General features: G+C 36.9%; 1 protein-coding gene across 8 annotated transcripts in view; it reads right to left on the bottom strand.

Annotated features, from left to right (window-relative positions):
- The window catches only part of FTO (FTO alpha-ketoglutarate dependent dioxygenase), a 243,600-nt gene that overhangs the window by 77,557 nt on the left and 152,535 nt on the right, over nt 1-13,508 (bottom strand). Inside the window, exon 10 of one of the 8 annotated variants that reach the window (XM_048075342.2) lies at nt 1-10,231. This exon is cut by the window's left edge and continues 20,197 nt beyond it. The exons of the other annotated variants lie outside the window; for them this stretch is intronic. Within the exon in view, the coding sequence (XP_047931299.1) occupies nt 10,162-10,231 (70 nt within the window). The 3' untranslated portion in view covers nt 1-10,161. The remainder of the gene's footprint in view (nt 10,232-13,508) is intronic. 8 annotated transcript variants of the gene reach the window in all.

Consider the following 13,508-nt stretch of genomic DNA (forward strand, 5'->3'; position numbering starts at 1 on the left):
TTCCTGGGAGAATTCATGCACAAAAGTTTATCTGACTAAATCCAAAACTACATCTCAGTTACTTGCATTATTTCTATGTAGCAAAGATGTTAGATGAGTTTTCTATTCATACCAAAAAATTGCAGCCAATTGGAAATTATGGCAAAGGTCTCACAAGTGCATGCATAAGAAAACACGGAGATTGCCTGACCGTTTGCACATCAAGGGATTCTTCAGCCTTCAGTACTTACTATGTTTTGGTAAGCATGTCTTATATAATGGCCTTTTAATTAAGATTCTGTTGTATCACTTTTCTCAAAGTAATTTTTGCACTATCATGGCACATTCACGTAGCAAGTGCAATTATACATAATGACATAAGTGGTGTAAATGTATAATTATATAATTGGAACATGCAGTTACATTGTAAATGCCCTCGTGGAACTGCAAAAAGCCCAGCAGATACTGTACACATGCATAAGAATTAACACAGCTCAACTGCCACCACTTGAGTTTGTACAGACTACACAAAAGGAATTGCCTCGGAGGTTTTCTTAGAAGAGCTGTTCAAACTACAGAACTTTACAAAAACTATTACAAGTAGCTTCCACCCTCCGTCTTCCAGAGTTGCTAATAGTGATTTAAAACTCTGTAGTGCTGCCAGGGACAGAGAAGTCTGAACTCCTGCAACAATAGCAGAGATGGAGTTACATGGACTGACTGGTGAATACAAATTTCTTTCTATCTCCTCTTCTTCATTACTGTTCCTTCATAACTGATACACTTGTGTTATTTGCTCTAAATTCAATTACTTCATCTAACCAACCAAATGCATATAAGCTGCTTTCTCACAGTGTAATTCCATACGTACAAACAAGTAACATCACACATATACATCCATGGTACTAATGAGAAACACTTTGAACTGTGAAGTTTTGTCCTGGTTCACCCGAAAAGCCTCAAGTTATTTTAATTCGGACTAAAAACTGGTTTCAATGAAACCTTCACAACCTCACTGTTTTCCCCTAATGGCCTTCAGGGTTTATTTTCTCAAATTGCTGTTTACTGTATGAGATTAAATTTCTTCTTTTTTTTTTTTTTTTTTTTTAAATCTATGCACTCCCACCTAACATCTATCAGACGCACATTGAACCTCCTTTTCTCCTACCTTGCAGGTCAACAGGACTGCAAAGATCACTTTGTTTGTCATCTTTTCCCACAAGAAACTCCAGTTCTCCAGCTTCCACTTTCTAAGTACCCTCAGGGTCAGTGAATTCTTTACTAAGATGCAGCTGAAATTGATGGCTGCCCCTTTGCTGTCCCCTCGCCCCCCTCATCCCTTCCATCTTATGTTTATTACTTCCCTTACTCAAGCGGGTCATACACTAAGTGCTGAATACAAGAGGTCTTGCATGAAAGTTTAAAAAAATACACAATAAATGCATCATAAAGTTGAGAATGTAGAACAGAAACATCATGTGCCTCTACTGCATGTTAAAATGACAGAGTTGAGGTCTATGCGTAGCAGGCAAAAACCAGTGAAATTGTGCACTCTGATAGGCAGCAGCAGGTAAGAATGTGTGCATGTGTGTGTACAAGAAACTGAACCTTTGAATCAATATATTGGGCACTCTCCTTTCTAGCTTTAACTGCTGAAATGCCACCCAAATCATAAGACTCAGACCTGATAATATTCAGTGGCAAGCATTTCTTTAAGCAAACTTTAGATGGGTTCTCAAATATATGACCAGTGGGCAAATGGAGCTTATGAGGATCAGTATGAGATTTTATCTATTTAATCATCTACTGCTTGATTCACATATTGCCATTGCAAAGTGCAACGGCAGCTATCTTCAAACTGCTATTTAAAGATGTAAGCATTAAAGGAAGTACTGAGGATATAAGGAAATCTGGGAATCAGTGAAAGATGTTGGTATGCAAGAGTGAAGATATACCAGCTGGTCCTACTGCTTCAGCTGGTTTCCAGAGGGCCAGGAAGAAATTAGTCTCAGACTTCAGTTGAAAGAACACCTGGACATTAACCTGGGGCACCAATTCCCTTATGAACAAGGTAATCTTTGTTTCCTCACCCATACATCTAGAAATTAAATAATGACTATTAAAAAAAAAAAATCCTTGCTCCCCAGTGTCCTTAAATCACTTAAGTTCAATAAAGAAAAAAGAAGTATTTATGAAAAGGGTAAGGGAAAACACAACAACGGGCAGGGAAAAAAACGGAGTAACATCTCTGGCCTTCTTGACTGAGAATACGTGGACAAACCTAGAGATTCTGAGGTCTGCATCTAATTTATTTCCAGTAAAGTAGAGACAATAATAAGTAGTTGATGCTTTCCTCAAAGATTTGGTTTGTTGGATCAAAATGGAACAGCAGGTAATGGAGTTCAGTATAGGGGTAGACAGAATTTCTACACTGACAACGATGCTGGTCTTAAAATAAAATAAAAACTGTGCCATATTTTGGTTAGTGGCCTCCATTTGCTCTGATTTGGAGATCTTGCCTGAGCATGCTGAATGAGGACATAGTTTGTGTTTGCATCTTTAGATCATCCAAAAATGAATATTGCACAATTTCCATAGACATTCACAAAATCTCACATATGGCTAAGTAGAAACTATTAGTGGTGTGTGAATCATATTATATTTGGCAGCAGTGGTATTTAGATTGCCAATTACCTCCCAGCTCCAAATACAGGACTGAACCTCTGTTTTTCTGCTATAGTACATGCTGCCCTTCAGAATCTGCAAAAGGAAATGCTAAAGAATTACATGAAATTGTGACTTCTTCCCCTACAGTACTTTTTTTGAAAAACCTTAATACATTTTTCAGAAGAGAGATATTATTCTTACAAGATATTTGATTGCTTTGCAAACCAAAATGAAGAAATGTTATTATTTTTTTTAATTATAGAAATTTCATATTTGTCTTTTTGTTTCTCCTACCCTGTGCTGAGGGAAAATAAAATAGACAAATCTCTACTCCCTCACCAATACACGTAAAGAAAGGTCTATTTGCCACTCATACTAGAAACAAATCTGATACAACTGCTTTTAATGATTAAATTCAATACTCCTATTGTTTTTTATTAAACCATTGGTACATTTTAGAAAAAAACAACAAATTCCACTACAGGGTTGGCATGAATCTACTCGCCACTTTATTTTTTTCTCTTGCATTCTGGGGAGGGGGCATTTTCTTTGAGTTTCCACCCTTCCCTAGGCAGCCAGCAGCACCTTGCCATAGCATTTGGTGATGGATGTTCTGTCTGCTCAGTTCATACCAACAAATTATTGTAGTAAAAATTATATCTCTGCTGACAGAGATGCTGCTCCTAGAGAAGTGGGAAACCTAGATAACACATGTGCAGAAGGACCAAGGGAGAAGCAGACAGAAACCCCCTGCAAGCTGAAGTACCTAGAAAAGCCCACTCTGAAGCACGAACTGCTTGCTAGGAACCAGCTAAATGCCTCTTATCTATAACATGGATAACAATGCTTCTCCTGGGCTACAGTGCTTCCTGACTGCAATGCAGGTTCCTATAGTTGTAGAAGTCTTACAATGGCATTTCTCCACCAGGAGATTCAAACTCCAGAACTAGCTTTACATTATCACTTATATTTTAAGATGATTAATGTTTTTCTGCTGATGATTTCTGCAGTAAGATGTCTAGAATGTTTTACCTTCCTACAGCAAGACAGTTTTCTCCCACTCAGTGACAGTACTAATACTACTCTTTGGTTATCACAGTTCCGATGCATAAGAAGCATATATCGTATATACAGTGATTGCTTAAAGTTTCATAGCCATATTAGGATGATAAGAGATCTCATTGTTACCCTATATAAATACTTGCCAATAATGGAAGCATGTATTTGCAAAGTTTCCTAAGGTAGCCACCATCTTACCATGCCCTTTTATTCAAGCTCCTGGCATGAGCCGCTTTCATTTTATGTTTTGGATTAGTTCTAACCATCTTCCTTCAGATGTCATGGAACGGAACAGAAATACTCTTCTCTCTCACAGCAGATTTCTTACTCCAGGAAAACAACACAAATGCTACTCCAGCCAGATAGTGGAGCTTTCCATTTTTGGGTCAACCTTCATTTGTATGTTATACACACACTAAAGATGTATATTTTATCCCTCAATCTGTTCATAGTGGTACATGAAAGACACTTCCTAGAAATTCTTTGCTACAGCTTCTGATTCATGATGTATTTTATGGAAGACATATTTTAAGTTGTCCATCCTTTGATTTCCCACAGAAACTAATAAATAATCAACAAAAATATGATTAAAAACATTGCCTCAACTCTCAGCCAAAATGAATACTAGCTAGTTGAAAATCTTTCTGATCCTAATCTGTTTATCTTAGAAACAGAATTCTAACTTAGGTTTTAAAAAGCCTGATGAAGGGTTCCACTAAGATTTGACAAGGTATTTTCATATGCAAAATCTCTTGAAATGAGAAGGAGAAGGATATCAAACTTGAAATTACAGAAGGATGAAATAGAGCTTTAACTAGGAAAGGAAATTACTTATCTAAAATTGCAGTTCTCTACGAAAAACACCCTCTTAAATAATATTCAACCACTATTTCATCCATTCTTGCGAGCAGTGCTTTAAGACTGTTTAGGTAACTATAAAAGCATGACCAACAATACATAATGGATTAAAAATATTCTAACTCATGTCTCCCTTTCAAAATCAAGAGGTGAGGAAAAACTAAAATTAAAACTTCAAACTTAGAATTTCCTGTAATTCAATTCTCTGCTGTTCTATTTATCTAAACCTCCATCCCAAGCTTCCAGATAGTATTCAACAAATTGAGAAGTGGGCTTATGTTATGTTTATTTAGAGAATATACATAGGACTTCTTCCTTGTCTAAATTTTCTTTTACAAGCATAGGAAAAATACAAAAGACCTGGTTAAAGAATATCCTTTGTCAAAACATAAATGACCTCTAGCTTTTGTAAAGAAGTATTTATTTTCATACAGGCAAACCTGAGATACTTTTCTTGGTCCGTTATTCCTATCTGTAAACGCCCAAGATCTGACATGTGAACCTTGCATTTTGTTACAGCAGACCAGTGGTAGCTCAGAGGAACATCACCTAAGTAAACACAAGAGGAAGCATCGAAGGAAGGGACCCTTTGTAAAAAGTTGAAATGCATGAATTACAACTTGTTTTCTTACAAAATTATTGCTTGTAATTGACTAGTAACTATTTTTAAAAGTTGAATTACAACTCATTACGATAACTACAATCATGATATGTATGTATATACATGCACACACATACCTTACTCAACGCTATTATACTTACGTATCTGGGCAATTAGTACATTTTAGTACTTTGTAATCAATTACTAATCATTTAAGTATTTACTAAAAAAGACAAGCGTGATTTATGTTGACATTTAGAGAAGAACAAAAATACACAAGATAGTAATTTTTTGAATAGTTGGCTTTTAATTTAAAAATATAGTGCATTGGAAGTATCAGAAAAAGATATATATATTTTCATGTCCAGCAATTTTTAAAAACCTGTAGCTCAAGTCCTCTTCTACATCAATTTATTTACAGGTTAGAAGAGGAAAATAAGCTTTCCTGCATTTTCAACCCTCAATTGGTTTCTCAGCTTTGAATGAATTAGTCATTGAACTGAACCGTAATGGAGAAAAACTCTGCATGCTGCTACTGCTGCCAAAAGCCAGCTTAGCAGTTTAGCAGACTCGCTCCAGGTGTTTAACTCTTTCAGTCACTTGCCTTTCTTTAAAACTTCATCTGTAAACAAGTGTGCCACTTGGTTACTGGTTTACTTCAAATGGCTTTCTTATATTTCAAGAAGCCTGTATGTTAACACTGACTCATGTTTATTTTGACATATTTATTTTAAAACACGATTCAAATATAAACCCGAGTTTTTATTCATTTCCTTAAACACTTTGTTTAAACCGACTCTAACTTCCTATTTAACCTTGCTTTTAGATTTCTTACAACATGAACCTTGACTTCACCATACAAATTCTCCTCTAACAGCTTTTCCACCTGGTCTAAGGAAAACAGGCAAAACTACAATTTCTTGTAGCCTCCTCAGGTTTGGGACTCAGAACAGTGACTGTTCTGCTCAGCACTTCCAGCAGGTAGACCTCACAGTGAGTTTTCTGGCTGAGGCAAAGAAGTCTCCTTAACTTCAGAATTTCAGGGAATATCAGAAACAAAATTTACTTCTTCAAAGCATCTGCAGTAATTATACAAACATGAGCCCAAGCACAGCAACAAAATACCTCCTTCCACAAAGCCATGGACGCGCAGCATGGATACAAGAAGTCATTAAGCCTATAAAACCCATACGCAGCTGGGTTTTACACATTACTTAACACTCCAGTCAGATGACTTTCTCTGTTCATGGCAACTGTGAGTGTTAGCAGCTTAGAAATCTTTCTGATAAAAAGCAGATGCCTAGAAAAAGTCTGATTTGGAAGAGATGTCTCCCTACTACATGACCTAACACAGGGACTTGGTCTGTTTTAACTGTAGCTGACAAAGACTGACTCGCAGGCGATGGGAGCACACCAGCAAAGTGTAGTGATGTAGAGAAAGTCCCCTGTGGTACAACCACTTATGTAAGACTTCAGATGGTAACAGCTGAGTGATAAAGTTTGCATGTAATCAGTAGGAACTTGTCATCTTTCAACCCATTCCTCTGATAGAAAATCAAAATACTTGACTTGAAGCAACTATACTTTCTTCTCACAAAAGACAGTTTTCAAAACCAGTGCAGGCACAGTATCCAACGAAACCACAAAGATTAAATTAATCCCTGTGCAGAAAAACTCTGAAAACAGTAATTCAATGTGCCACACCATTAATATATTCTAAAATACAAATAGCAGTTGGGTGTGTTTTTTTTTTGACAAAAAGGAAACAAGCATTTCCATCTATTGCAGAACTGAAATGCTCTTTTTGGCCCTCTTCTGTGCTAACCTGGTACCTTTTCTCCTCATGCTCTACAGATGATACACAAAACAGTTTTATGGACTTGCAAGGGTAATATGAGGATTAAGGTAGGCAGAGTAAATACACCTCTAGAGTACACAGTTAATGCCTTTGAAATGTTTTCATTTATTTTATAATTTACAGGAGGAAATGAGCACTGAAACACCATCACAACACTATCTGCTTTAGCAAAACAACCATTTAGTTTTACTGAAAGATGACCTGATGTTTGTCCATATACAGAGAACACAAGGCAGTTGAACATTTTCTGCAGAAAGGAGATTGATAACAAAATACTTTAACCCAGCCCTGAAGCACTAATGTACTTCACTAAAAAAAATCTATTGATGATTGTTGTTCCCAGCATCCTCTAAACATAATATGCTAGTGTAGTGCAAACACATCATTTAGCTTATGAATAGATGTAATTTTGAATATACTTTACACGTGGAGGCTGGAGACTTCTGTTCTCCCATCTGTCCAAGCCAACTAATGCTTTCTCACATTTCATGCAGAGACTCATCCAGCCTTACTGAGGGAATTCCTGAAAGGACTACAACATTTCAGCCAGAGCTCCCAAACCAAAGTATGAAACACAGGAAAACTCAGCCTTCAATACATCAAACAACTAGTCCATAACCTAAACTAAATTAAAAAGGAAGTGATTAAAAATTACAGAAAGCCCAAATGTCTGTACATGCGATCTCAGTGACCGCTGTGATTTGCTTTGTCCCCAAACCGTGAACTAATTTTTACAGAGGTATTTCCCTATGGAAGCCTTTGTGCATATTTCATATCACTTATGGTGAGATATTGACTACATTAGGTTTCTCAGTACAACGAGAACCAACCTGAATGTCACGTACAGAGGCACGTCCAAGCACCAGGCACCAAAGTAACTTCTAGGAATGAGGAAGCAAAAGGATTTCTTACTAGAGAATAAAAACACTTGAAAGAAGTTGATTTAAAATTATTTCTGTGCTACTTATATTCAACAACAAGTGGACAGGAAAACATATTTTCAGTTGAAAGTACAGGTCACTTATGAACCACTTTAACAAAGCTTTACCCCAAATACTCTATACTTGCAGATATTTAAAACAGCATGCATCCCACCACATGCAACAGTTGTATAGAGAGAGTTAAGAGTTGCATTGCAGCTGAGCGAAGGGAAAGCTGATACAGATGTGTAAATTAGCACAGTGAGTGTTAATTGAACAACTATTGTACATAGGAAGCTGAAGGCATGTGTTACAGTGCATGAGTGATGAGTTTTAATGGTGAGCTCTATAAACCAAAATCAGACTAAGCTTTGCTTACTTATCCTCTGTTTAGAAGGAATATAAAAAAGTCTATTCAGTACAGAGATGCCTCCTAATACCTTGCAACAACACAACTGCAAGTATAATAACTAAAACCAGTGAGTATACAAATACAGTTATTGATTCCAAACAGTAACATTATTCCTTCCTATGATCCTCCATTTTATTTTGTTCAATTAAAAAAAAAAACAAACAAACAAACAAAAAACCTGGGATAATTCCAGTTCTAAACCAGAGCTGTACCATTCTCCATTTCTACATAGTTAATCTGTCTGTGTGTAATTTTCCATATGATTATTAGATCACTTCCTCTGAAATGTGATACATATGCTCTCTATGGTCCCAGTCACCATTTGCAGCTCTGCATCTGAAACAAGCAAAATCTCTTTGAAGTTCCCTGGATGAAACCCTGGGTCTGCTGAAGTTAACAGCAAAGTTCTCACAGACATCAATGTGGCCCTGCATTTCTTCATATTAGGAAACTTAAATAATGCAAAATATGAATAAAAATGGGAAGTTCCAGTGAAGACCAAAATACAGTGCGACAGTCAGACTCATATTCCCTGTCTTGAAGATAAAAGGCTGAGGAGCAGCTAGGGAGAGTGAAGAAACTACACGGGGAAGTAGAGAACACGAAGTCTCAAGTGAATGGGTTTGTGCATCTTAAGTCTCAGTGCTATTCACTCTCAAGTCAATGCTACTAATAAGAACCCAAAGCATGCATTTTGTTTAATATAACCCACAGTATTTCCACTGCATGCTGTCTTTGAAGTCTGAAGTGTTTAAAATTCTAAAAGCTAAAATGGGCCAATTATTGCATTTATAAAAACTATTCAATTACTGTATTAATAAGGAGTAAAAAAACAAAAGCTTTTCTGCGATGAGGAGTAATCATACGCTGCCTTCAACCACAGCCACTCCCTTCTCTGAAATATAAACTATTTGTTTCTGAGAATGTTTTTTAGCCTGTATGAACAGAGTTAACAGTTTGACTTGTTCTGCAAGCTGCTTTTAATTGCTTAACGTGAAAAAAGTGATAATTAAATTAACATGCAGATCTCCAAACCCTGTTGACAGTGTCAGTAACAGGAACATCACATTAAAGTACACTTTCACAGCATAAACAACGAACAAACCCTTGGAAATGGGCCATGTGGATACTAGCAGTAAAAGCAGACAAAATATTGTTAATATAAGATAAATTGCCACAGCAAAATGGCAATTATCACTCACTTCAATGATTAGTTTCAGAGCCATGTAGAGATGGTAAAAATAACACACAACATCCACAAACCAGTAACATATTAAGTGCACACCCCTGTAGTATGATGCCAAAATGAGTATTTTTTAAAAATTATTTTATTCTTTTGGTAGTGATCGTTCTGTGTATATCATCTAGATTAATGCCATTATATTTAGATTTGCTAGAGACAGAACTGAGCAAACTCTTCATTGCCTTCAGCCACCCAACACTGTGCAGCACTATTTGACAATCCTTGTTCTTTCCTACAGAACTCCAGAGAGCAGAACAATATTTCTGGAAGTTTGCAGGACACCATTCAGTCATTCTGCTTTTCATTTATCTTCCAGAGGTGGATTTTGGGTATGAGGATTTGCACAGGTGGATTGCTGTGTCTTTCACAAAGTCTTTTTTCCTCAGGCTATTTACCCTTCAGCCCCCTCAGCTTTTCCATGGTGCACTTCAGAGCTGTCCTGTGTAAGTTCACAGCACAAATCCTATCATTTGCAAAGAGCATCCGTACACTAGATTCCTACACACACCTTCAAAACTTTTTGATTTTGTCTTTAACTTTATCACCTTTTAGAAGTAGGCTAAGCTAAGGAAATCCATGTCCTAGCTGCCTCTTCTCCAGGCTCCGAATCACTGGATAATCCACAAGACATATCCTGAAAGACAGACCCTGTCATGCTTCTGGTTTTAAACGAAGGCTGAATTCTTACACCCACAGAACAACACAGGTTTCTATTAGGAGTTATTTCAGATCTTATCTTGAAGACTGACCAGAATTTCAGCTCACTCAGGGGCCTAGGCAGCCAGCCCCCAGCATGGACACCCTGGGGACGGATGTCATGCAGGTGGAACTCAAGGCGACGCTCCCTGCTGGCGCTGTACCGAGACCCAGTGTATTCCAAAAATAGGGCGCTGCCCTGGCCAGGGGAGGATCTGGTTACAGCACAGGGAGTGTATTACTGGCACACAGGCCATCAGCTACTATTTGTCACTACCAAATGATACTTACCGCCAAGCCTTCAGAGATGTTTAAGACCACCCCTTGGTTTTGGGCCAGAAGGTTTAATCCCCAAATTCATCGCTACCACAAAATCCATGGTGCAAACTAGATGGCCGGCAAAACGACATTTGCAAATGACGTGCATACAAATCAAATAAATGGTTTCATTTGCAACCACATTTGACTGTAAGTGCAGAAACATTACCCACTGATTTCTATTTTATACTTCAATCAACATCACAGTGGAAGCAGTACTTCCTGTAGAAGAAATTTCATTTGAAACTTGCTCTTTTGGTGGCAGCTAAAACAAAAGGCAAGGTGAGGCCAGTGACAATACTCATACTGCTCTTCTGAAGCAAAGAGCCTCTTCCATGCTACCCCCTCAGCAAATATATACACATACAGTAAATTTCTATAATATTTTATACATACGTATATATACTGTATATAACTGTATATATAGTTTACATATATAGTTTCAGACAAACTATATAACTATATATAGTTTCAGACAAGCTCAGCTAATGGGAATTTGATTGCTTTTCCAAATGCTGACATTGGACATGAATTCTAGCTCAGTTTTATCAGTTAGGATTTAAGCTTTCTAACTTGCCTCGCTTGGAGGACTGTAAGCTCTGTCAGTTTCCAGGCACATATTCTGTCTGCCTTGATCCTGCAAATGCTAAACGCCAGCAGTCACCTTATATGCAGTATTGTTATGGCCCAAGCTACACATTTCTCTGCTGGGGAAAACATTTTTGAAAACCACAATCAACTACCTTTATTCAAGCCTTTTCTCACACTTATTAGCACATACTGATCAATTTCTTATTTGAGATAAAAGTATACTCGTACAAAGTTGAGAAAACGTGCTTCTAAATTTGCAAAGCCCAGATTGCGGTGCCTCCAGACTTTCAAGTCCCAGGCAGACGCATATTGAGATGTAAATGGTACATGTATAACACCCCCCAGCTGACTGACGTGTCAGCAGAAAACCAAAAGGTAGTTTCAGCGCTGTTGTAAAACCAGAGCCTTGGAGGCTCCGGGACATTACTGACAGTGCTTACAGCCTCAGGGAGATGAGAAAAGATCCCAGCCATTTCAGCCTTTCCTTTCACTCCGTGGTCCTTCTCTCCTCATTCGTACTGAGGCCAAACTTACACTTTGTGTTTGCAACCAGAATATTAAATACTATTAAGATCCAAATAGGAGAGAGTTTTCCCTGAAGTCTTTCTAAGTGTTTCAACAATAAGAACAAACTATAACCTCTCCAAGTCTAACAGTGCAGAGATTCCATTCCCAGACATATTAAACACATATCTTCAAGACTTCAAATTGTTAGAAGCTTAATCTAATAATTGCAAAGAAACTATTATTGTACTATTAGAGAAACATCTGTCAACTGTATTTAGAGTTTTTAAAAAACTTAAGAGTGAATGAGATGCTATGTTTTGTGTTCAGACAATGCCCAGTAGATTATGTTTGTGTCCTACAAATCCTGCCATTATAAAGTACAAAGCACAGCATTTACATTTTATCACTCTTATAAAACATTCAACAAGATTTTCTTTCAAAAATAACACTTTTGGGGTATTGGAGTAATGGCAAAAAAGAAAAAAAAAAAAAGGACACCTTAGCTGACATCATAGCTCTACCTAAATAAAACAGATACCAAGGCTCATGTTAACATGATAAACATTTGAAACACAGAATTTGATTATTTCAGGGGGTCTTAAAAGGTTTTCTGAAAAGTGAGACATAAAATAAAAGAAATAAAAATGTAAAATAACCCACTCTTCTGCTATAAATCATTTAACTCCTTTTCCCAAATCCATTAATAAAAACAGTGATTGTATTTCATGTTACAGTTATCTACAAAAGACCATTCTTAATTGCTCTTAAGGCATCATGTTTTATTTTAGCCAGGTTCACATTTTATTATAGAAGACTAATGGGGCATAGACTCCCCGTAGAACTTATTTTAAACCTTGGACCAGTCAACTATAAAAAAGGGTATAAAAATAGTTATAGAGACAAAATAAAAATTAAAAACTATAGCTAAGCTTTCAGATTTACAGGTGTAATAAAATGTGTCATAAACTTTTGCTTTCATTCCAAAGCTTTGTCGTAAGAACATACAGAATCTTTCTCCTTTTGAAAAGTGTACGCTCGAATGTTAAATTTCCCTCTGTTTTCATTTTTAGTTTATAGTCTTGCTTCTGTACATGTAATTTCTTAAAATTCATTGCTATTTCATTGAATATCCTTGCTGATCAGAAAGCAAGAGTGTTAAGACAGAACCATTACAGGATAATAATAATAAGTTAATGGCATTTCCAGTTAATGAGGTCTAATACAAGGTCTAATAATGAGGTCTCTAACAAGAGGCCTTCAGGCTTTCTGCTTCGAAGTTTGGTTAAATAAACTACTTTTGTTATTATCTTACTAACCAGAACCCTCAGGTTGTCATTGTCCTAATAATAACTGTAAGACCTACTAGATTCATTTATCAAATTAGTTAAGGCATCAAATAATACGTGAGAGCTAAGAACTTACAAAACCTCACCATATTAGACGGATGACCTCCACAGGTCTACAAAATGCTAAGTTAGTGCTGATTGAAGAAGAGGCATTGCTAGGCTGTTTGCAGCAAGACCTTTGAGAAAGAAAAGACTGAAAAATCCTTATCCTTTGAACAGTAAGAACAACCCTGGGCTTGTGGGGGGTGCCTTTCTTTATATTTCATATTTTTTAATCTACTCTTGCAGTTTCTGAGGTCCGTAATTCATTCCAAAGGTGGTTTGGTTTAGTGGTAAAGCCATCTATTCAAATAGCTAGCATGATTCGCATGCCAAAGAGCTGCAGAAATAACACCACTGCCTACCACGGCAGCAACAAATAAGGGACAAAGGAAGAGTCACCAGAAGTTTCCC

This window comes from Anser cygnoides, chromosome 12, assembly GCF_040182565.1.
Source record: "Anser cygnoides isolate HZ-2024a breed goose chromosome 12, Taihu_goose_T2T_genome, whole genome shotgun sequence".
Classification (NCBI taxonomy): domain Eukaryota; kingdom Metazoa; phylum Chordata; class Aves; order Anseriformes; family Anatidae; genus Anser; species Anser cygnoides.